At 35.6% G+C, this 27,018-nt stretch overlaps 1 protein-coding gene across 2 annotated transcripts in view; it reads left to right on the top strand.

The window, feature by feature from the left end:
* The window catches only part of Liprin-gamma (liprin protein kazrin), a 119,184-nt gene that overhangs the window by 26,649 nt on the left and 65,517 nt on the right, over positions 1–27,018 (top strand). The window contains exons 1-2 of one of the 2 annotated variants that reach the window (XM_072911256.1): positions 7,808–10,386; positions 14,448–14,701. In XM_072911256.1, the coding sequence (XP_072767357.1) occupies positions 14,692–14,701 (10 nt within the window). In that variant the 5' untranslated portion in view covers positions 7,808–10,386; positions 14,448–14,691. Of the gene's footprint in view, positions 1–7,807; positions 10,387–14,447; positions 14,702–27,018 lie in introns of those variants that run through there. The other variant, XM_072911257.1, reaches the window with a different exon arrangement.

Below are 27,018 nucleotides of genomic sequence, written 5' to 3'. Positions count from 1 at the left end.
TCTCTCTCTTTTTCAAAAAATAGTGCGTTTGAGGCGCGAGAGACAGGTTTGAAGCGCCCCGTGAGTTGATTGAAGCTGGGGAATTTGAATCCCATTTTTTTCCTCCTTAATCCTATTGAAAAATTAATCGCCAGCGAAAATGCAACGAAAAACTCTTTGCAGGTGCAAGCTAGCGCCGTGAAACCGCGAATTTATTAGTTCTCGAGATTCTTCCAGGACATTAGTCGCTCGTGTCGAGGTTCCTCCTGCTCGATGTAAGGCACTATGTCTTTAATCCTCTCTCTCTCTCTCTCTCTCTCTCTCTCTCTCTCTCTCTCTCTCTCTCTCTCTCTCTCTCTCTCTCTCTCTCTCTCTCTCTCTCTCTCTCTCTCTCTCTCTCTCTCTCTCTCTCTCTCTCTCTCTCTCTCTCTCTCTCTCTCTCTCTCTCTCTCTCTGTCTCTGTCTCTCTCTCTCTCTCTCTCTCTCTCTCTCTCTCTCTCTCTCTCTCTCTCTCTCTCTCTCTCTCTCCACGTTCTCGCTTCGACGACCATCATGTATGTATATAGGGGGAGTATCTCAGAAGGAGGTTAAACGAGTCTTAGGGAAATTTCGGGAAAGGGCCCGATTTCTACCCTCCCTCTCTACGATCGCTTCTCTTCCCGCAATGTGGAGGCCGACCCTCTGTGCACTTAGTCATCCTCCTCCCTTAACCTCGTTTTCCTCCCCTGTTGATACTACAGGACGATCCAGAGGGGACTGGCCTTTTCTCCGAGCACCGTCGAGAAAATACGATATCCGGGGTATCCGCCGTTTCGGCTCTCCAGCCATCCTTTCCCTTCTTAACGTTCTCTTGCGTTGTTTCATCTCGGTTGCGATACAACGTTTGGACCTGCCGTATCTCTGCCCGGAGGGGATTACAAGGATACTTTTTCAGGACGGTGATTTTTTTTTCTTTACATGTCATGTACAATGTTAATCCCGTACCTGGATTTTCGTGCAAGGGTAATTGTTTCAATTATTCAGAAATTACGACGTGACATTGCACCGGCGAGAACGATGTTATAAATTAACGGGAAAACCGCGGTTAATATAATCAGTGTACCTCTAGTCAGTTATCAGACTGGTTATTTAACTTAACTATATGAGCCAATTAGTCGTTTTCCATTTTCCATGTTAACTAGTTAATTTATTATCAGTTATGAACCGCACCGCTCGCGTTGCGTTATAACACAGAGTGCACTCTCAAAATAAGTACGCTACAAGCTATGTACAATAATAATTGTAATAATAATGAAGATCATCTTTTCTCTTTTTTTCGCTGCATATTATGGATAAAATTATGTATTATTTACATACCGAAACGGGGATGAGAATTTTTACTGGTTAAATAAAATAAAATAATTTTGCGCTTTCTGCGACTATATATATAGTCGCAGAAAGCGCAAGATTATTTTATTTTATCAATTACAGCTTTTCCATTTATATTATAATTTAATTATATTTATAATATTTTATATTATTATAATGTTTTATATATATATATATATAATATTTAATATAAATATATTTAATATATAATATATATATATATATATATATATATATATTTAATATTTAATATAAACAAATATTATAAATTAATATAATTAAATTATAATATAAATAGAAAGGCTCTGTAATTAATAAAATAAAATAATCTTGCGCTTTCTGCGGTTTTCGAAATTATGAAGTATTAATGTATTCACACAGAGACGTGTTTAGTAATTCAGATTATTGCGTGGCATTATTAACCAGTCATTTCTCGCACGCGCAGGTGTTCGAAGACTCGGACGCGACGAGGGTTCGGGATAGTTTTTCAAGAGCCTTCTCGCGAAGGACCCACGTGGCTCTCGCCCAGCAAAACCTGGGATGCCCCGTGGGCGGCAGGTGGTACTCGTATCGAAGTTTCACCTGGACCTTCGAGGATTTAAGGCCTCTCTTTTCGACTTCATAAATAACTATTTCCCCCATGGTCTACGCATTTTTCCTCTGCTGTAATTTCCTTCGTTTCCTTGTTTTTTCTATTTTCGACAGAATTCCCTATCTTTGTATCGATATTAATCGATTTGCCACTATGAACTCGAATTTATTGGCGTCGTTAATCTCGACGAAAGAAAGAGCGCAAATGAAAACTAACGATACGTGAAGCCACTTTGAACTCTACAGCAGAAATCCTTTCTCGCGTGTTTCTCTTTTCCTTTTATTGCTGGATTTTTTTTTCGTGCTCGTATTACATCAGCGCTCTGTGTTCTAATGGAAAGCGTTATTATTAAATTTATGGCGTTACACGTTATATATAACTTTCCTTGATTTTTCTCGAGAATTTCTATTTTCTCTTTTGACAAAATCCGCATTGTTTCATCTAATTTTAGCTAATCAATTTTAGTTTGTAATAGTTGTCGAGTGTTATGGCCGCTATATAATTGACGTAACTATTAGATAAAATAGTTTATAATAACTTGATAATTTTGTATGAAGCACGATATATTTATACAGTCCCTTACATCTCTTATAGAATCTTTGAAAATTTATATTATTGAAGGTTTATTAATATGACGTGTTGATACAATAGATGATTCACTAAAAAATATTTTATCAATTTAAATTCTATTGATTTAACTTTATATATTTAGTAGCAAATTCGATTCGCAAAATATTATCGGTTTTGCAGAATTTTTTCGTTTTATTAGTTAAATATTTGTGCGATTCGCGTAAACTAAATGACATGCGGCGGAGAATTGTAGTAGTAAACTGATTTAATATTTTTTTTTTTACCGAGTATACTTTTCAAAACCGACGGTGACATTCATTTACTTTCGATATAAACAATGTAAATATTTGTAGCGACGTGTGTGACGCCGAGTTTTCCCGATAAAACTCATTCGCGACACATGATAGCGTGCATATTCCTCGCGTGGGATTATTCCTGTCGGCCGCTTATTTCTATATCGGTAGTTTGCTCTCTCTTTTCATACAACAAAATTAATATTGAACTATAATCACTGATCTAAAATAATAATAATTTATTGCAGAGATATTATTTCTCTTGCTTATTCTCTTTTCTATCAACAAATCCGACAAAAGTCTATCTCTATCTTTCTTCGCACGCGTCGAATTGAATAGGTCTTATGATAAGGCATCAAGTGAAATTTCCGGAAACTAGAAGCCGCAGAATATTTGCTGTTATCGGATGCTTTATCGTCTCGCCATTTGCTTCGTAGATGTTAGTGGATAGAGCGGCATCGGACTCCGTTAAGCAGGCCGATATATTCATAGGTGTCGAGGCACTAGTCATCTCGCAATATGCGTTCTATGCTCGCACACATACATAAGCAATGAGCTTACCGCATGCATGCATGTATACACGAAGGAACTGCCCGTGAATGCCGGACTCGAGTGTGTGTTCTCGTGAGGCGACAGCTGCATCTCGAAATCCTTCTTACGGCATCTGCCACGAAGGGTCCAGGCCGCTCCGCGTCGATGTGTCCTAACGATCCCATCTGGAAATTGCCGAGTTTTTTTAAAGAGGAAACGATCGAACGTTGCACAGCTTCCGATATACCTGCCCAGTTGACGAAAAGGAAATTTTATTTTTTTTTGTTCGATATCTCTTCCTCTGAGAAAGAGACAGAGAGAGAGAGAGATAGCAATAGTTGTTGTAAACTGCAAGTAAATTTGCACGAATTAATTTTTATTGTACAATTAATTTTAATTAATTAATTTATTTTTTTTTATTATTTTTTTAAGATTTAATTTATTAAATGTTTAATTATTTTTTTATATACAGTGACTTTATCATACATTTAACTGCTTATCTCGATACTTATGTAACAAAACTGTCGTTCTGCTAATTTTACGATGAAGTTAGATATTACATCGCGATTCATGTCAGTAAGAGCGCGTAGCACTTTGTGTGTTCTCGATTAATTAATGCTTGCCTGTTCGATCGACGAGAGGTGAACTACAGCTTTAAAGGCTTTCCGCAGATGCATTATCGTGTACCGCATCAATGCGCTGTTATGTCACATTAATATGACCGTGCATTAGTCGGACGTTGACATTTACATAACTCTTGCGATCGACGAAGATCGAATACATCTTGCCTGTCCGACTTTAATGGAGATTTTCTGCGACATTCGTGTATCTTTTATTTTACCGTCATTTTAAAGCTTTTAAGATTTTACGTCTGATATACTTTTGTATGTGTAGTTTTAATATATGTATAACATCTATTTATTTTAGATTTTACTTCTTTTTAATGACTTGACAAAAATACAAGTCCTTTATTCTTGGCGACAAATTTATGTCTGATTATATCTCTGCGGTTAAAATGTTCACGCCGACTGTAATCGATATCGCCGTACAATCGAACGATCTCGTACCCTTTGGATTTACTGCTTCAGAGCTGAACGCCATCATGTCTCGATTTATGAATGAGAAGGGTGTGAGGACCTCTCAGATAATTTGTAGCTACATAAATATCAGGGTACTTAAAAGCCCCGTAGGCATGCCGCGCGTCGTGTCCTTAACGTTACTAGTGTATCGATATTTATCGCGCTGTTAAATACGCCTCGTAAACTTTACTATCCCGAATTCCGATGAAACTAGAAACGGGATGAAAGAACAACAGCGAATGACCGCCTTGACGTTCCAGTCACGCCTTCGAAAAAAGCGCCGGGAAAATGCCAGTAATTCCAATCGCGAACTGGTTAACTGCCATGGTGACCCTTGTTCTTAATGCCAAGTTGGCATTACATTTATCGTCAGCGAACGTAAAGGAAATTGGAAGATCCATCATAGAAAACGGGCTGAAAGTTGATTGCATTCGTTTATTTAAAGACACATCAGGATACTTATGAAACAGTTAATTTTTCAATAAATTGTGTGTTTAAATTCAACGATTTAAATTACTGATATTTGGAACACCAAAATATATGTTTATTAGATATAACTATTTTTTTTTTCTTTCAAATATTTTGTTCCCAAGTAATTTATGTATATATCATTCTGTGAACAAGAGATAAGAAAATCTTATAAATTTAGGATTAAAATGTTTATCTTCTTATTTTAGAAAATAATTTTAGTTATGACACATTTAAAATATTAATATACTTTTAACTAATGTTATAGAAATCGATTTAGATGTTCATTATGTTTTTAATAACGAAGAAATGACTCATCAAAAGATTATATTTTTCTTTGAAGCAATTTTGAAACAATTGTAGCTTTTAATTAGAAAATTTTACAAGAGAAAAATTGCGGCTATTTAGGTCACGGAAAAAGCGAGACAAGAAGAATGATTCATAAAAAATTTCATTAATTCCGCGACCTGTCTTCCGCTCTCTCGTCTTCCGGGGAAAAATGGGGTACGAAATAGGCGGAGGCTAAAGAATTTACGAAGACCGATTCAGAGCGTCGAAAGTCCGAAGACACGCCAAAGTCCGAGGACGACGTACGCGCGCTGCATTATTCAACGCTAGTCACATCGCCCTTTCCTTCTTCCGATCTTCCTGCCTCTCCATCTCTTCTTCCGAACGTTTTCCCCTTTTTTCTCGCGCGAGCGGAATTTTCGTGAGCTTATTGGAAAAACTCGAATCGTCTCGAAAGAGTTTGGCACAGCGCGTCTCTTTCATTTTGGATGAGAGAGTAAGATAGGGGTGAATCGACCGGTCAATTTCGTCGACCTTGCCAATTAACGCGCGAGGTAAATTACTCGCGACGTTTTCAATAACGACACCCGATCGCTAGGGAAATGAAGCGATTTGCATTTCGTAAGGATTATCCGCAATTAACAGGCAGTAGACGGGATTAGACTGCCACGTGAAAAGGAGATTTCTTTTCTCTTCTTAATTTTTTTTCCTTTGTACCTCTCTTCCTAAATATTTTACTAATTTAACACTTTCCAATAAATTGTCTTCTCGTATTTTTACCCATAGTAGCATTAAGACATTTTATAAAATGTTCTCCACTGATGTGAAAGTAACATGAAATGATTAAAAAGTATTGTCGTTTTTTTCTGTAACGAGTTTTCTCTCTTTCACGTTAATACGAGTAAAAATTTGCGATACAGCACAATATGTTACCACGAACGGATTGGACACTTAACTGTAGTTGGGGATCGTTTGGCGAATCGAGCATGAAGGAAAGTATCGTGTATCCGTGTTGGTGAACAATAGTCGCGTAACCGGGTCCTGAATTTTCTGTTGAACGCCGAGTGTATTTTACGATAATTGTTACCACATACATGTCTCTGTTAAGATTTTCTCAAGATTGTAAAAATTAAATTGTTCCACGTTCTTTAGAAATCTTGTCGGAGAATCTTCTCCTTATTTACATACTTTTCCTGCAGCAACAGCATAAAATGCTAAAGTACATTAAATTTTATCAATACTCTCGAATAACGTAAAAAAAAATCTAGCCACTTAAATATATTACAGTGTATCTCTCTATCTTGTATATTTCAATTCTCCATCATCAGATAGTCACAAACGACAATTCTTTTCCGCGTCGAGCAAACTATTCGTGATATCTGTTATACCGTGAACGTGGCGTGGCGCCAATGCAAACTCGACTCCGACAAAAGATTCGCCTATCGATAGGGAATTATAACGCCATGAAACATTTTCGCGTCTTTTCAGCCGATCGCACAATAGTCGCGATTCCTCATCGCTCGTCGCACTCGATGCATTTTTGCAAAGAATTTCGGCGCGATAGAATACGCGAATTTATCGTACCGGCTCTTTTATGTACTACGCTATTCTAGTCGCGGAACGATACAATTTATCAAGAGTCCTGACTTTTCCCGGGACAATCGTGTCCGATGTTATTTAATAAACGGCGAGTTTTACGTGTGAACTTTTTATACTCGGAGCTTCTGAGTTTTTTTTTTACGAGCGTATTCAAGGCTGTTTCGCTAGCGAAAAAAATCGCGCAAAAACTAACGATATCGTTCCGCTTAAAGCGTACGACGAAGGGATGATTATGAAATCATTACTTTCCGGATATCCATATGCTATATAAAAACCGGCACCTCGCAAAAAGATGCACGAACCTTTCCCTTTGTAAATTATCATAGTAGAAATCTTAATATGTGCAGCATGATTTTTCAACTCTTGTTTCTGGCAAAAATTTTTTTATAATTGCAAAATCGCACATTCACAAAACTTGCATATTCTGTTATATGTATAATTAAGAAATATAATGAGAAAAATTTTAAACATGTAATACTTTTCCTAATTAGTTTGTTATTTATTTTCTAACTTTCTAAAATTAACTTGATTTATATATAAACTTCTAGTTTTTAACTTACATTAATTAAATTTGTATTAAATTAATTACAATGTGTTCTCTTTTAATACAAAAATATTTACGCATTTAATTATTTGTACGGGTGAAACTGTTGTATTGTTTTGTGGAAATTCATAAATAATTAAGAACTCTGGCTTATTATTAGTTTACTATGCTTCTTTGATTCTTGATAATTGGAACAAATAATTTTGGCAATTAAAGAAATTGCTTCAAAACAAATTGAGAAAAGGTTTTATATTTTATAAACTCGTGATTTTTTTTATGTTATATATTTTTCATGACGTTTTATGTTTATAAAGATAAAACTCTTTCTAGAATTTACGCATAATATAAATTTTTAAAATCTGTCGAATAATAAGAAAAATACCACAGGACAAACACAACTATTGAAATTATCAAAATTTACAGAATTAAAAAAAGCTAGAATTATTAGTTATTATTAATAATAATAATAAATATTATTAATAATTTTCACGAAATGATACACCAACTTCGCACACGATAATTTTTCTTTTCTTATATTATTTATAATTGGCAATTAAGTATGCAAAAATATATACGTTACATTGTTTTGTGTTAGGAAATGTCGTTTTACGTTTGTAATAATTCTAGCTTTATAATTTTGAACATAAAATGCAAATTGTTGATGAACATTGCCCAGTTAGACTTTATTCTATACTATGTATATATACTTACTCGCAAACAGCACTCTTGCTTTTTTTACCATGTGCGTTGATCCGAAAAACCGCGTGGTAAGCAGATTGCGGAAAATATCACGCTCGCGATTTTACGCCGCAACTCATTAGTATGCAACGACACGTGAATTTTCGTGGAGAAAGCTTTGAAAATTAGTAAGGACAATTCCACACGACTAATATTCGTATCATACTCGTATCTCATTTATTACGTCTCCAATTACAACTTTTTTCGAGTAAATATACATAAATATAATAATATGAAAATATATTAATCGTGTGACTATTAATAACATTGTTAATACTTATCGATATTCTCGGATAGATCGGGGTTTATATGTTTTTTTATAAATATACACGTAAATCCTCATATGCGATTTTAATTGAAATAAATATATACGCGTGCGCTTCGATCCTGTATCAATTAAATTTTGTTTAACGCATATATTCCAGGGAATTTATTTATTTGTACGGTAAATATAAATGTTTTTTATTGGTTTATTTATTTTTACGATAAATAAATTGCATTAATTAATTCGTAAATATCAATATAAATTCACCATTTTGCTGTATAGTTATACAATGAGCTTTTTTTTTTAGGAAGAATAACATACGCGCATTAAATATTGATGTCGCGTGCATATATGTAGAGTTTGCATTCGATCGCAGGAATGAAAGCTTTTCGTATATCGTGTGTTCAGTCTGGAATGCACACATTGGCGTGGTAACGTATTGTTCGATATTAGGTAGGTGGACATTATACATCAGTCGGCTCAGATGTTTCATTGCTCGGTGATGCTATATTTTTTTTTTATTCAACTTTGATCGTTTTAATGCAGAGCATCTGCTTCTAAAAAAAAAAGTAAAAGGTTTCACCCTTTTATTAAAATTTATTATTGCACGGTATAATAGGGATATTTTCGGTCCTTCTCATTTCTGAAAGCTTTTCGCGATTATTTCGCGCAAGTTTGCCACGTAAATTTCCACACTTCCCGAAACTGTCGTGTGACACGCGCTGTTAAATTTTGCAAAATAACGAGAGTTGCTTAACACACGAGAGGGTGAACTGCAATTAACGAGGGACGTAAGTTCCATGTGATGAAAAATGGGATACGCTTTAGCTTTTTATATTTCGTGATGTTCTCTTCTTACCAAGAGAAATGCGTTCTCAAAATTTTCAAAAATTTTTCAAAAAGACACATCGTCCTTAAAATAAACATTTATGTAGAATACGTAAAAATAAACAGATATATTTAATTAATAATTTAGCTTATAAATCGTGCAATATAAAACGGAGAAAGAAAAGTCAGAAAATCTCTCAACGCCCAAATTGTAAATATACTCATCGAGAAATCGATACGACTGCAATAATAACAGAAAGATTGCTCGCCATTATCGCGCTTCCATCACCGTTTCTTATGCCATCATTCTCTCATCAAGCGATTCTGCCTTTCGCACGAACTTTCAGCATCGCTCTAGCGCGATCACAAAAATAAAATCCATCCATAAAGTCTGCTACCCTCCAACATGCCTGACGTCGTTGCACTCGGCTGACCAAAACGCCGCGGCGCAGGATGCGCGTAATAGCAATAATAATAATAATAACGGCAAACAATAATGGTCTCGTGGGCAAAAGTCGTTCTTCCTGTTCAGACGGCAGGCGAACCCCGCAACGCAACGAGCCGCCGGGGCACTACCTTGAGGGCCCCTGAAACGAGAGGGTTCCGTCCCCCACCACAGGGGCCCCATGGAGGGCCCGCTGCAGGTCGACAGACGTCTGGTTCTTGCATTCTCTCAGTCGGCTGTGAACCGGTGTCACGATCAGGCTGGGTCCCCGTCTCTTTCTCGGTCGCGTCTTCCCATTTCGCTTCGATCCGGGTTCGAAACCGGTATACGAGCGCGAAATAGCTTTCGAGTCGCGTTTTGAAGTCGCTTTCCCGGTAAGAGACAGTCTTTGTTGTCTCTTTAGCGTTCGCCTCTTCCGCCTCCTCCTTTCGCGGAGCGAGTTTGGAGCGGAGGTGGATTACGGAGGAGATTTTACTACAATAACGTGTATGCAAAGCTGGCGTGACACCCACCATCGTCTGGCCCACGACAGTTTTGTCGGAGATTTTGCTGTACGAAGTGCTAAAAGCGGAACGAGCGAGTGACGAGAAGCACGTCTCTCTGCGCGACGCTTGAAGTTCTAGAAATGTACAGTGCTAAAGTGTGGAAGGAGCGGTGAATCCGATGCAGTTTATGCGTCGCGTGGAATCGAATTACTGTGGGTTTGAAAAAAATCCCTCGAAAACCGCCTCGAGTTACTGTCGTTGAGGAGGATGTAAAAGTGCGGCCGGTAGTCGATAAATGACGCGCTGACATCGAAGTAAATTGTTACTAAGTTCTTCATTTTTATAAAAAATTCGAAAAATATATTATAATTTATTTCATATGTTAGTCATTGGTAGGAAAATTTGTAAGTGGAAAAATATTTCCAGAAATGTTTACGAGTTACATTAGTGGTTTATAATTATTATATTTTTTTTTTAATTTCTTTTTGTATTTATCTTTTTCTAAATTTTCTTTCTTTTTGTAAAGTTTCATATATAATGCAAATGTACGAGAAGAGATCGTAGTTTCTGCTTCTAAAGAATTTGAAATACATATATGAAGGGCCCTTTTGAAATTTCAAGTGCACTATAAAATGTGCATTAAAAATGTTCGCAATCTTATAAAATATCTATAAAATAAATTGCCCTCGCGGTAATATTTACACTTCCAAGAGAAATTACTTACACTTCGAAGAGAAAGTTTGTAATTAAAGAGAGAAAAAATTACAAAACGCGATTTTATTGTTACGTTTGCGAGGAAAAAATACCTAGGGAGTAACGAATTTAAAGAGCGGTGAATGAACTGGCGCAGTTATAAGCATCATTGCTACCAGTGCATTCGTCGGTGCAATCCGCGGGATGCTGCGTTCATACGCAAACTTTTAGTAGTAAAACCCAATTATGATTTGTGCAATGCCAAGATTGTATCTCGGGAATTGAACGGCGAGCGTGTTTGGTCGATAAAAGAAAATAAAAACGGAATATTTTTTTTCGGTTTAAGAGAATTAATTTGCGGCAAATTAATTCTCTCGTTAAAAAATCACAATCCGCAAATCAAACGAAGTGTATTTTTATTCGTGTGGGATATTTCTTTATTTTTTTCAATTAATTATAAAATTGATGTCGTTCAGAAACTTGAATAATTTCTACGACATTTCACTGTAGTAGAAGATCGTAATAAGTTTCAGGAGATTTCGCGCTCCATGTCATATTTCATTTTTTTAAGGAAACATCTGAGTTCGGTAATTAATATCCGTTTTTAATAAAGAAAATTTTTAATGCACCTTTCGCGTCGCTTTTACATACTACATTAGCTGCGAGAGATTGATCGTGTGACGTGTAGCCGAGAGACACAACAAGAGAAGGAGAGAGAGAGAGAGAGAGAGAGAATGAGAGCTAAGCGAGAAACTTCATGCATTTCGTGCAGCAGGTATGCAGTAGTAATGCGTTTCTCCTCCCGCATCGTCCCACGTAAATTCGCATCTTCTCGAGACAACGATCTGCGATGCGAAACGCATTGCCATGTACCAACTGATGCATAGCGCGATAGTGTTGTTCGTCGTCGCTATATACCTATATACTATATCTACTATAGCGATCCGCATTGCATTTCCGTCAGTGCAGCGTCGGTGTAACGTCGCTGCATCATCGTCGTTTCGTTGCATCGGTAACACGGCTGAACAAGCACTTTTAATCCGAATGTTCCGCTGCGCTGGTGTTACATTCTACATGCTACTGCATCCAGATCGCGTTGCGGAATATTTTTCTTTTACTATTTTTTCTCGCGATAGAAAAACACACACGCGGTTAGTTCTAGAAATGGCGAAAAGATAGACTGGCGATAAATCCCGTTTAGGACTCTCACGTCCTACTTTTTTTTTTTTTTTCCTCTCTTCGGCAACTTTTTATCTTCCACTTGTTTTATTGATTTTCTGCTCGCCATAAGATGGTTAAAAAGAACGTAGGAGATAAGGAGAATTTGTTTCGGTAGCAAACGCGTGGTTCTTTAAAACCGCAAAAATTTGTCAACCACGGGAGGAGGAGAGCTCGTTTGAACTTTTTCGCTCTGGACCCCGACGTGTTCGGCTCCGGGTAGCAGTTAGCTTCCTACAAGCGGCGACATAAATTGTTAGCCCGTTGGCTAGGTTTCACCACCTACGGATATCTTTTGAGCACAACTACACGGTTCACAATTACCTTTCTTCTTTCCTGGATTTGTGTGGCTTCTTCTCTCTTTCCTCTTTTCAGTACTTCTTGTTTGCGGACACGGAGTTATAACCAACCGCGGTCATCCCCGCGGGAATTCAGCGGATAATGTCTGTACTTCATAAATTCGCTCTGCCCGTGGCGGCTTATAAACACGCGCGAACGTCGGCTCTTTCGCTCACGATGAACATTATTGCCGAAGATTTGTGGCCCTCTTATTTTTTTTTTTTATTTTTTTGTCTCTCACTTCTTTCATATAACGTCGCCGTTTTCGAAAAATCCAAGCGAGTGACTTTAAACTTACAACAGTATCATGCATATTCTAGTAATGTGCGAGGCAACGAGCGAAGGCAACAACGCTAAAGCAAATAGATCGCGTACTTCTAGACTCTAGGTGTTTCATCCAAGTTCGCGATCGTCGAGGGAAAAGAGAAAAATATCGCGCCTCGATCCACAAATAACGTTACTCTGAACCTGCCCTTTTTCGATCTCTCCCCGTGCATTTTCGTGCACGGCAAATTCACGAGAAAAGATTTCGTTTGCGGCAGTCGATCCGCGACTTCATCGGTTTTACCCTCCCAGAGACTCGAGAGTCTAGAGTCTCTTTTTAACCGTCGTATCATGTTTTATTGCTCGCTTGCTGATGTTTCCAATATCGACATCTAGCTGTCTCATTCTGCCCCTGTATCTCTTCTCTTCCTTCCGCGAGTGAAAGCTCGAAACAGGATGCATCCGTCATATTGTAATCACATGGCGTCTGCTGCGTGCGGAACTCGATATGTGCGAAATGCAATTTCGAAGCCTCACGTGCATAATAATTGACGAGGAAATTGCTTAAAAATTCACATATAATGTTATATTATCCACAAATATATGATATCGAATTTCTATTTTATCACGTCATTATTGACTTCTACTTACGAAAATTGATATGTTATTAATTATCTTTGAGTGTTTACATTATTTTGTGAAAATTAATTGATATTTTTAATAATGTAAAATTTCAACGGTGACTTACGAAACTCTACGCGACCTCGAGAAAATAAAATTGTACGCTTATTCCCTCTGATAAATGCATTACGATGTTTCCTCGTTTGTTCCTCTCCTTTCCCTTATTTTCACCTGAAAGGGTCGCGGTAACAAGTTGCGATAGCAAATCGCGTCCCCGCATTGCCAGTTCCGTTCGAGCGAATAATCAGGCACGAATCGAACGGATGTCGGCAAATAATATTAGCGAGTCGAGTGCAGCGAGAGGATATCTTTGTGCCTGCTTGATTCGATTTCGCGCTACGTAAATTGGCACGATACGAATCCGTAATTCGCCATCGAACTATTCGACGAGGAGGCTTGCGCTTATTTCAGGCAAGAGGTGGATAATAAATGGACTAGATATAATAAAACGCGAACTTGATGCAAATTTCGGGCGCGGTCTTCGGGCACGGAGTATAATTCCAGATTATCTCGTTGTTAAGACACAGAAATACACGTAATCGTGTTAAGTGCTGGCCTTGCGATTGTTCACGTCGAGTGTCTTCTCCTCCTGATGTTACAGGAGATTTACCGGCGAACTTTCTTCCAGTGCATTTACTGCATTCTTTGAGAGTTACGGCTCGATCGAGATAAAGCGAATGACATTAAAGGAAGATTGAGCGCAACTTTGTTGATCTTTGCCTCGAATTAGCAAACTCAATTTTTGCGAATAATCGATTTACAGTCTAACTTTCATTGTTAGAACTGTCTGTATTTATCATGGCGAGTCCATTGGCTAGGATCCAGCGGATTGTTAATGGTTACCAGAGATCCAAAGGAACAAAGTATTCTCTCTGTGTCTAGCTGCACGTGACCTGATTTCTTTCTCCCATGAACAAAGGATAACAGGGAGCGATTCATTTTAAATGTCTCAATTGCCATCGTTAACGCGCGGAATGTTGGCGCTTCTTCGCCAACGATGTATGCGACTGACGTTAAACATTTCATAAAATAAAAATTATATCCGAACAGGATCAACAAGTATCTCCACTCGTACATAAGAATCATTAATCACAAACGTATAAAATAGAAAATATTTCAATAATAACGATTGTTCTGTGTGGAATGACAACTGGACGTGCTTCATTCTGTGTTAATTAAGCGAGATTGATTTGTCGCTTTCACATCGTGGAATGAGAACCGGCGAAAGTGTTGTGATTTTAAATCATGGTCGCGACCCATCTGCCATGAATAACTACTGAGCCGACGAAACGAACGGAAGTGGAAGCGTGATTGGACGGCCGAGCAGTTCGCCCTGCAGTTCGTAGCGAGCAAAGCATTCGCGAGCGAAGCGTGGGAACATTTTTGCTTCGGATGAACCGACTTACGGAGTTCAGAACAGAGGAATGCTCACCGGCAAGTTTTCTTTCAAGTTCTCTCTTTTCTTTATTTTCTTTGAGTTTTCTCATAATCTGTCTTGGCTCGTCATTCCGATAGATTGTCGTCGATTACATTTTCAAAATTCCAATTTTCCCTGATCAACTAAGGCACGTATTAATTTCGCAAAATTGTCATTTTGCATTAAATTTTTATAATAATTGCAAGATGCAATATTTTTCTAAATTTAATTCTAACAATAGGTGATATAATTGAGATTAATATCACGTCCTGTATCACAGAGATATATTTTTCAAAATAACAAAGCCAATAATTAAAAACAATAAAAATGACAACTATTAATTTTATCCTACATTATTTATTTTATTTATTTCACTTATTACAAAATTCGATTACTTTACTCTTTTGACTTTATAAACAGAGCTCTTTCTTTGAAATAAATTAAAGTTTGGTTGACAGAATATTAGAAAATCTTGTCACACCAACGAGTCAAGAAATAAATATTGCAGACATAATATATCGTTTTCAAAAAAAGAACAAATTTCTTTTTATCGAGAATATACTTATAATTTTTTAAAAAATCTCTTTACGAACAAATATAATATACAAGATAAAAACTAAAAAATTTGTACAAATTTTAAAAGTGAGAAAATTAAATGTTTATACATATAATCATTAAAATAAACATCTTTATATATATGATTCTTTTTTATTTTTCTAAAGTTTATATAATCTTTTTTTTTATTTTTCTGCGTAGAACTCGTCCTCTCAAAGCTCGCAGAGAAAAAGCTTTCAGTTATACATATCCTATATTTTTACAAATATGATTTTTAATAAATAAATAAATATAAGCTTTGCATTTTTTGCGATTCGTTGTTGTGTAAGAGCTATGTTTATAGAGCAGTTCGCACACTTGTAATCGGCGACATTTCTGTTTCGAATATATACGACACGAGCTCGATTCAATTTCGAACAATTCGCTGTTGTTTTTTAATATATGCAGCGGCCGACTATGACAACTTCGACGTTCGGTCCCAATCTGCTCGTCGGACGATCGCGAAACGATTCGACATCTCATAGGTTTCTATAAAGCGCGTGCAAAAACGAACACGCGTCTGGGCATTTGCATATTGTTTTGACGCGCAATAAATATTTATGAGAATTCACAGCGGGTGAACTCGTCTATCCCGCGTTGTACACGCGACCGGCAAAAGATTGCCGTAATTTAGGCGACGTCCCTATTTTCGAGGGCGCGGGAACTCTCGTGCCACGTGTTCGCGAAGTTCTAGATCTCGCGGGAATAAAAATAACATATATGTTCGCTCGATAGATAATTGTGATAATGACGAGACGACGTTAGTTTTCCCACTATTTAACAAACAATAAATATGTATGAGAAAACGGCGTCTCTATGTACAGACCATATCGGTTGATTGTGACCTGAAAGGACTTTGCTAATAAAAGTATTACGAACGATCACGTTTTAAGAAGTGCGGGTTAAAAATTACAGTAAGTATAAAGCTAAAGTAATATACAGCCACGATCAAAAGTATTAGGCACCCTTAAATTTTCCGTATTTCTTATTTTGTTAATAGTATATAAATACTAAAAAGATTAAAAAATTTTTAAAAACTATCGATAGCACGGCTGAAATTTCAAGCTTTAAAATAGTTTTTTAATTTTTAATAATTTTATATTAAAATGTTTTGATAATTTTTCGCCGTAATTTTTTGAGTATCGATAACATGTCTGAAAAACAGATTTAGTTTCAAAATTATGTATGTCGGCCAAAAAAAATTGTAGGAAAGTTTAAAAAAAAAGCATTTTGTAGGCAAAATGTTGTAGTTTATAGAACAGAACAAGGAAAATAAAATTTTTTCAATTACCGATAGCAACTTTAATGCGTTATCAGTACATTAAAATATTTTTGTATTTTTCTTGTTTTGTGCTTACAAAAAAGAACTTTATTTTCTTAAAATTTTATTATATTTTTGACACTCTGCAGCTTGGTAAAAAAATTTCTCGAAAAATATCAAAAGAGTCAAGTTTCATAAACTACAACACTTTGCCTACAAAATGCTTTTTTTAAACATTTCAACAATTTTTTTTTGACATATATAATTTTGAAACTAAATCTGTGTTTTTCAAACATATTGTCGATACTCGGCGAAAAATGATCACAAATGAAAAATTAAAAAAACAATTTAAAGCTTGAAATTTCAGCTGTAAAGTGCTTTTGATAGTTTTTTTTAATTTTTTAATCTTTTTAGTATTTATATATTAACAAAAAATAAGAAATACAGAAAATTTAAGAGTGCCTAATTCGTTTGACCAAAGCTGTATATATAATTTTTTTTATTATTCAAAGATTTTTTTTTAGGATTTTTTCATACATATTTCTTCTCAATTGAAACTGATTCAATGAATAAATTGATAAATTGATAAATAATACATAGTAATTAGTAATCAAGGATAAGAAAGAACCTTTGGAACCTTTTTAATTTAGAACAATCTGTACACGATTGTAGAAATAAGCGGTATCTGTCTGCGAAGGAAAAATGAGAAATTTAAAACTGCCCATCTTCGATGTACTCTATTCTATAATTTACACACTTTCAGCTTTATCTGGTGTCGTTTTGCCAGGACTTAACTCGTCTGTAGAATCCTGTCGAGTGGCAACGCAATAGATTTAAACGGCGAAAGAGTCGCGCGAGGAGAGACTTCTATGGAAAAGCTTCGATAACGTTCGCTTTCCGTTCCTTCGCGTGTCGTACTTTTATTTGGTCTTGCTCCGGGATTTAATCGATTCGGAGCTGGGGAGGAAATCTTAAACGCGCCCTCTTCTCTCTCGTGTCGTTTATTCACTCGAACATCTTAAGCCGGTTGCAAAGGCGACTCTCTTTACGGGATGAAACGAGAACGCGCGACACGACGAGTACCTTAAATGGCGTGCTGTGCTTTTGCCCGCTTTCAATGTCGTCCCCATCATCGCAAGAATGCACGTCGCGCAATTAGTGTGTATCGCCTCTTTCCCTCCGAATCGGCTTCGGCAATTCAGACATTATTTGCGCAATTAAATGTTCGACAAGGCCAGCACGATCTTCCCTGGTTATTTTAAAAAAGAAGTTATTAAAAAGACTCCTTTGCATCATATCTTTATTTTATAACATTTTAACGTTTGTAAGGAAATTATGAATTTTTTATTGACGGCTGTATGTCGTTTAGTGCAGAAATACAGAAATAAAGAAATTCATTTTCCGATGATTACTTATGTTAGTTTTGAAAATTATGTTTTTTTCTAAAGTATCAAAAAGATTTTTATCTCATCTTCATTTTCTAACTAAATAGAAAAAGAAGAACTACAAAGATATTTGAAAATTGTAGAAAATTCTGAAAAAATTTAAAAAGTATTTATTATTTATATAAACATTGATAAAACTTTATTGGTCTATTTAGTATAAATGATAAAAATTATTAAATTTTTGTATTTATTTATATATAGTTAAATGGCAACTTTGCATAAAGTTATAATTACCTCACCGTGTCTCATTTTTAATATATTGTAAAGATAGAACCTTTTTATCAAAAGCAGTCAATATGAACCAAAAATTTATAAGAATTTTTTTACAAAAAATAACATTTTTGTTCCTTTTTCCTCTTTCTTTTCTACTCCTTCTCTTTCTTTTGCTCCTCTTTATCTTTTTTTCCCTTTTCCTTGTTTCCTTCCTCTTTTTTCTCCTTTTTTTCTCCTCTTTACTATTTTTATGTACATGTTATTAGATAAAGTTCTTGTGTCATCACATAAATTAAAATTTTTATTTTTTTGAATTTTTGTCATGTCATACAGTTTAAATCATGGTTCAGTCATTATATAAAAAGTTAGGTTGATATAAGATAATATTTTTTATTTAAATTGTATATACAAAAGAAATCATTACTTTAACTTACAAATTAATTATTAATTTTATATTTTAAAAAGTACAAAGTCTTTTGTACAATGTCAAATTCATGAATCTCGAAATGTATTAGATGTTTTAACTTTTGACATAAATGATTTTTATAATTCCTCTTTAATTCAATTTTTATTGACTAACTTATTACATACATCTTATTACATACAGTATAATAGCTTGTATCTATTTTTCAAGCAAAAGTTCTTTTGCCAGATTTTAATTTACAAGTGATAATATATAAGACCTAGACAATTAATTTTATTTTATTAAAAAAATATATATTATATGATAAAAAAAGTATATATTTTTTTAATTATATTTCTTATTATTATAATTAATATGACATTTTTTTATGATGCCATGTTTTATTCCGCAACGGGAAGAGAAAAAGAGAAAACACATATTTTTAATAAATTACATATATTAAATACACGAACAATTTATTGCTGTCAACTATTTAATTGATGTAAAATACGATGCTACAGCACGCGACGGAGTTATACAGCGCGGCGATATATCAGCGCGCGATCAAGCCGCATACAAGAGCAACGTGAACCTTCGGGACGCGGTCGCGTTGCATCTCTCGACGTGCATCGCGAATGAGAACCGGCGGTGAGCGCGCGGTTAGACGGATGTTCCGTTCGAGAGCGATGCACTCTATTCTTGTCCGTCCAATAACCGGCCTTCCTACTATATAAGCCACGGTGAGATATACGGGGTGCCCGCTCCCATTTTCTATCTCTCTCCGACATATGTCCACCGTCGCCTACATCGGAGTAATTCTCGTCGGCATATAAATATATCGTCCGTCGCTGGCATGACTTTTGTTTTACGACCGCGATATTTTTCTTCTTTATGCAACTTCGCGCATCGATATACTATCGGCCGACATATCGAGGAATGTTGCGAGAAATGTGTGTAATATGCATATTTATCGAAACGAGAATTCAATCGAGAATACTTAATCATATCTGGAATTTTTCTCTCGAAAATTATTCTTGTAGAGTTTCTTTTTTTTTTTTTTTGTAAAAAAATTAAAAATATATTTACATTTTTATATAATTTATGTACACATATATTTATGCACACAGAATTCTATATAACTTCGTCACAATATACCTTAATAATTTATAATGACTATGAAAAGAGGGAACCGCGAGAGCTTTCACGTTATGACATGTGTATAAACGTGCGCACGCAATTGTGCTCGCACGCTCATGCAATTGATAACGAAGCCGCTTTATGATAAAAATACGATATCGTGTGAGCAAGCGCATCGCTCACAATCTAACATTGACTGTCATGTGAAAGAATCGACCATAGTATTCGATTTTGCGATTTACACGGAACTGAAAATGACATTTTATATCGAGCCATGTTCGATTAATTCCTAACTGGTGATTACCAAACGTACCGCTTGAAAAGCAGCTTAATAATTGCAACTCTATATCTTTTTCTGTACGTAATGATAGCGTCAATGCTGTTATTATAGAAATCAATTTTACGAATTATACATATTTACAGTCATTTTATTATAAAACATTATAAGATGATCAAAAGAACAAGCATTTCAATATCGATCCGACAATAATATGTTATTTTATTAATACACATAAACATAGAAAATGATAAACATATAAACTATATAGTAATTTAGTGTGATGATAATTATATTTTAAAAATAATAATCAACCTCTTTTTTTAAAATGAAATAAAATAAAACTTTTGTTAAATCATTACACATGTCATTACGCCTGTAACACATTCATTGTTTAGTATGCTGAGGTATCTCTTAGAGAACCGGGGCACTCTATTCCAAAACGCATTAACACAATTCAGGCCGGAGTAACTCGTTTCCGATACTACTTCGTCGGCGAATGTGTGGAAGCGAATTAGATTCGCGCGAATAAAATCGGCGAGAGGCGATCGCTTTATCGACTACATACGGATAAAAGGCTCCGTTTCGTGCGCGCGTTCCAACGGATATCGATGCACAACGCCGGTCGATGGGATGCATCGAGGTCGATTAGCGTGACTAGCTAATCCCTCCCTTCCCCCCGCTCGTGTGGGATTGCACGAACAGCTCCGTCGCTGGCAATTAAGAAGCAATTTAGCGCATCTCCTTTGGCGTGTACGAGCTCGTATAAAGTATGTGTGTGTGTGTGTGTGTGTGTGTGTGTTGCGAACTATACCTGCAACTTATGTTTAACCATCGCTCGACGAGTGCATTGTTGCGTTTGGACCCCGTGTGCGTGCAGGACTGCATTGCGTGCAAGTAGGGTTGCGCTCCAATTTATGTTTTTCGTTTGTCAGGAAAACGCATGTAATAAGTGAGTTTAATCCTAGATGATTAACGTCAGGTATCATGAAAGTACACAAGTATGAATGCACATAGTCTCTCGAAATTATTTGATATGTATCTCGCTAATCATCTTTGGCTTTAGCTAGATTTTAATAAAAAATTTAATGCAAATATTTGTTTAATAAGATATACAGAATAAAGTATACTTAATTTTATGATTTAAATTATCTCTATTATATGCAGTTATTGAAGAATGGATTTAATAAGAGTTTCACAATTTCAGAGGAAAAATATGCATGTAACAATTTCTTGTATGCATATTTCATGATATTTAATATGATCTCTACTCCTTGAATATTATAATTACAAAATTTTACATATTTTATGTTACTACATGTCGAAATTAAATATTAAATATTGCTAAACTTGATTTTGTGATAATTCTATTTTAAGACTTTTAATGTAGAATAATGAGAATTGATTTATGTAAAAAAAATATAAAATTAAAAACATATGATTCTATTAAAAAACTGAGATAACATTAAAATATTAAAAAATGCATACTATAAAAAATCTGTTACATGTAAATATCACATTTTTTTCCTGAAACTATGAAACTTTTGTTAAAAATATTTTTCAGTAACTGCGCGCTTTTATGAAGATAATTTAAATCATAAAGTTAGGTACTTCACTCTATGTATTAAATATTAAAATTGATAACAGTGAAAAGTTGATAACAAACAAGTGTTTTTGTCAATTAAAACAAAATTGATTACTTTGTTGGAGAACTTTAATTAAAGAGTCGCGATCATTCGGGCACACTGGGTATAGCAGAATTCTGAATAGCTCTCGAGTTATTGCACGTACATATTTATTTATCAGGGCACTGTGCCACGATAAAGTCTCTATCTAGCCGCGATGGATACAGCATATGCTCTGCTATATACCTTGTTTCACGGTTCACTCGGCTACGGCTATAACATAGTTATCTTCTTTCTTTTTTTGCCGAGCTAAATCGCGATTATTCAATACCATTTGCATGGAATATTTGTGCTCTTTCATGTCTTTTTGATTATATATGTTTTCTTATTTTTAAATATATTTTTATATATTTTTATATATTTTTATATATTTTTAAACATATATATATATATATATATATTTTAATTTGATAAATTATTATTCGCATGAATAAAATTTTGAAAAATCATACATGAAATAACTTGTCAAGTAATATTTAATAACTAAATACGAAATATTTTGCGGTAAAGTGGAAATTTAATTCTTGATGGTAGATTTATATAATTTTATAATTAAATATCCACCATCTGAGCTTTGTCTGTTTAATGCGAAAACTAAGCTTAATGTGATAGAAGAATTCGATAACCACGCGAGCGGCGGCTAAAAGCGACTGTGAGAAGAGTTCTCTTCCGTTATATCCCAATTTCGCGGCTCTTACACAATGCGGAATACATGTAAGGGCAGCTAATTTTATGTCGGGTAAGAGCCGCTATTGTATATACGTAAGGCAAATAATACAATATACAGTTAATGCGCGTCGTGTATATTACGTGTCGCACTACTATAGCGCGCGTACCCTATGCATTATGAAACCGTGCTCATTTGCCGCATTCTCTACCGTACAGAGGCCCAGTAACTACCTATCTACCTCAACGTTACCGTACGGTACAGTAGCGTCCCTTTTTCCTAAGCTTCTACCGCGGTAACCGTGTGCCATGGTGATATAAATATTCATAGCTCTATCCCTCACCCACATGATTCTCTCTATTTCTTCTGCTTTCTGCATTCTACAAGATGTTTCGGAACTACTGATCAAAGGTCTATATTAATTTGCTAATAAAATTAACTTGCGTTAATTAAAAAAAAATATTGTTCCTACACGGTAAAAAACATTTTGTATTTTTGTTGAAATTTTCTTGTCTAGAAATTTTTGTGTTAAATTTTTAACATACTCTTATGTTATTTTAACTCTTCTGCATTGAGTTAATATTCACCGTTTCTAGGAGTTAAAACAACACAATTAACAAGTAAACCTTACACTAATTCACATTTTTGTGTTAATTTTTCACATACTATTTGTGTTATTTGTTTACATATTTGCCTTCTGTTAAATTAACGTTAAAATTAGAGTGGATAAATTGGGACACGAGAAATGTGGTAAATTTAACAGAAAATTTTTTACCGTGTAGATGATTTACTTTTTATTTTCATAGAGAACTCTTAAACTCTTTAAGAACAAGCTAGAACTCTAATCAGAACTATAAAAATTGCATTTCGGGGTGCTAACTTCACACGCCCGATTTACTCAGGTTGATAGGTATGCGCATAAAATATAACCAGCTGTATCTGTTAAAATAATCTACATTCTGGACTTGAGTCTAAAATGCACACTATCTGTTAAAAATATATTTTATATATATATAATATATTTTTTTAGATAAATGTGAAAGATAGGTACTGCACGCTCGTTGCTTATTCTCATATCTGTTCATTTCTGTTCCGATCTTATTTCACTACCGTAATCTATATCTACAACAGGCAATTTTAGAGAGAAATCGAGGCAGAGGGAAATGTGGAAAGATAGAACGTTCAAGTAGGGAAGAGGAAGAGAGAGAGAGAGAGAGAGAGAGAGAGATGGCAATTAGCTGGTCGTTATTAGACCAGCCACCGACGCAAAATAAATTTCCTCGCCGCTAACTGAATTTGAACATGGTCAACCTATCTTCCCACGTGCGCGCATCCACGTAAAAGGAATAAGTTATCTTGCTTGTGCACGGCGAAGGGAAACTTGGCCGTCATGTCTTTCCGCGCCACTCGGTACGTGGCGCCGGAATGTATTACGGTCATACGGTTACTCGCAGTGATTTCGCGGCTATTCTGCTTTTCCCTTCCTTTATTTACTTGCCGTTTCTGCATTTATCCAGAATCAGCCTCGTGTGTTTATTTCGAGAAGGGATCCCGCGAAAGACAACGTTGCTGCTATATCTACCTTTGCACTTTAATCGCGAATTATTACGCATATGTGTACATACACGTCACGTTAATCTGCTCGTATGATTAACTAATATATGAAATCCGAAACTTTGCAGAAATCTCCGAGACTCTGTTTCAAGAAATCTCCCAAGATTATTATAATTTTTCTAACCGATTAAAAAAAAATGGCAGAAAAAATGTGATGCTATATTTTCAATTGCTTTGTTTCGAGAAATTCAATGTGAGATAATCGATGTTATCTATCTGTGCCAATCTGTCTGTCGCAACTGTTATAAAATGTGCGGCGACATCTCGTCTGGAACGAAAAGATTTCAGTACCGTTTGCATTATCGTATCGTCAGTCACGGATCGTCGATTCTTCCGGTCAGGCTTTCACCGTTAAGGCTCATCCTGAATGCTCCATCGAGCGAGACAGATTGTTCTCGGTGTTCATTGTTCTCGGCTGACAAAAATTGAACAGGTCGATTAAAAGTCGTAGCCTGATCGCGAGTCATGTCTTTTCTAATGTAACAATAAGGCTGTACCATTATATAGATTCGATTCCGAAATGGATTTTCGAATTAATTTGATAATTTTTCTAGTTTCTAAGAGTTGGATAATTTTTTTTCGAAAGTGTGGCATTTTTTTCTTGAAAATCAATTCGAGCTTTTTACCATCGCACTTGATATATTTAAAGATAATTTTCTTTTTTTATTTTTAGTATTGTATAATTGTTTCATTTTATCCTTATTAAATACTAATCGAAGCAATTAGACGGTAGGAAATATAAAATGCGCAAGTAATTAAAACGCCATGCTGTCGATAAATTTCGCGGGACGAAAGTTTATTTTTGTTGCGAAAAGTCTAAATTCAAGATAAGAAACTTTGTTCAACGTTACGGTTGAATCACTTACCGAAGTCAAAACAATCTAACGACTTTATCAAACTTTGTCCGATTAATTAGAATTTATCACGATTGTATCAACTATCGCGTAGTAACATTCAAGTAGTTGAAAATTGTCAAACAATTGTTTACTTAATCTATAATATAATAAGTAGGAAAAGTTAGCTTCTACAAGAATATATATATATACATATATACACAATTCTAAAATATAAATTCATACAAGTTTTACTCATATGAACGAGCCAAAGGACTGCATTTAAAAAACATGCATTTTAATCCGTTGTAAATACAATATTTTTGCTGCAATTTGTGTCGAGTGCATTTTTTTGAGCTTAAACAAAAATGTCACGCCCGTTTATGCGACGACGCACCGACACTGTTTAATATGCCTGAAAAAGAAAATAACGCGCGGGAAAAACGAGGGAGGCTGGAAATTGCTGGGCGTATTCTCGCGCGGAGGGACTCGCCTTGGCTGACGTCTAATACAACCGTAACGCAATAATTACGCGGTCGGAGGGTGCACTAATTAAGGTGGGAGGCGGAAAAAAGTAAAGAGCATTTAACTTCGCTACCGTCGTTAGTTTTAAAATCGCGCTCCTTCGAGTTTCTCGTCGCCTGCCATTCGCACGCGAATATACGTGAACCCATTTCTTTTTTTCCATTGCATTTAGATTAAAATCGCGCATGGTTGTATAAGCTATTCTCAGGCCAGTTGCCGATGATATCAGGTTAATGATGCGGTTTATGGCAACGTCGGCAGCGCAATAACGATCGAGAGAAGTAAGGGAACGCGGAAATTATTTGAATTAAGGATTAAATTGATGGTATTCGCTGATTGAAGTTGCATCATACTGATTCCAGCTTTTAATTTAATTCCTTCTTACAAGTAAAAAATTACCGTATGTAAATAATGATTCGATTTCAACATGTAAACATTATTTTATTTAGCTGTTATTATTTTTATGTGACTTTTTTTGGTTTAAATGTTATTATATTTTTTGAGAGATAAATTGTTGAGAAAGTATTGAAAATTAGAGAAAAATCTATCTAAATCGCTGATTGAAGCTGCGTTATACTGATTACAGCTCTCGATTCAATTATTTTCTGCAAGTTAAAAATTTGCTCTATACATAATGATTAATTTCAGAAAAATAAAAATTATTTAATTTGGCTGTTTTTATTATTTTTTTGATAATCTTTTTTCGTTTTGTTATGTTATATTTTTTGATAAATATATAAATTATTATTAAGAAGGTATCAAAAATGAAAGGAAGATCTATCAACTTTTTTTGTTAAAATTTCCGCGAATGAACACAAACTGTATATAGGTAATTACTCGTATATACATTTCAGCTTATTTCAGATTATTTCGTCGAGTAGCAACGCGACGCGTCGCACGAAGTCAAACAAACTTTTCCTCGGGTATCGCGCGACGGCTCGAATCCCGCGACAATAGACAGATCCGCGCACGCGTATACCGTATACACATTTAGGTTTACGTCATAAATCCCAACGTTGCGGCAAAGAGGCAACGCGGAAAGTGCCACGAGATCATTCGACGCCACGCCGTGTTGCATCTCGCGAGATTTCCTTCCGCACGCGAGAGGGAAAGAGCTCGTTCTCCATTCCAGTAGGAATTATCATTCATCTGCGCGAAACTCCTGACAGAACCGAGGAGGATCCACGACCCGAGTTTGGCGCTCCGCAATTTCTCTCTGCGCGAGAGTGGAAGACGCGGGATGCATCTGGCGTAGGGGAGGGCGGGGCACGCGTCGTTTTGGCGAAACAAAATTTCGAAATGGGTTTCTCGGTAATTAGTTCTGCGAGACAACCAACACTCGTGCCCGGACTCCTGAGGAGATGTGCGCCATCGAGAGCAAATTAGACATGACACAAAGTACCGAAGAGGGAAAACACTCGCCGGAAATTGCAAATCGGATGTAACGGATGGAGGGCACATTATAGTGGAATGGAGGCGACGCGAAATATAATATAAGAATAAATGCTTTTCACGATAAAAAGGAAAAACTTTAGATTCCAAGAGAGATTCTCATAGTCGATGTTATATTTAATTCATGAGCTCTCTTAAGCTGGCAGGACCAAATTAGTAAAATCAAATGAGACCTAATGAATTATTTAGTACTTATTTTGTACTATTTTGTACCACCAAAAATAATTT

Source organism: Anoplolepis gracilipes, chromosome 2 (assembly GCF_047496725.1).
Source record: "Anoplolepis gracilipes chromosome 2, ASM4749672v1, whole genome shotgun sequence".
Lineage (NCBI taxonomy): Eukaryota > Metazoa > Arthropoda > Insecta > Hymenoptera > Formicidae > Anoplolepis > Anoplolepis gracilipes.
The sequence above is the reverse complement of the archived record's forward strand: the minus strand, read 5'-3'. Positions and strand labels throughout refer to the sequence as shown.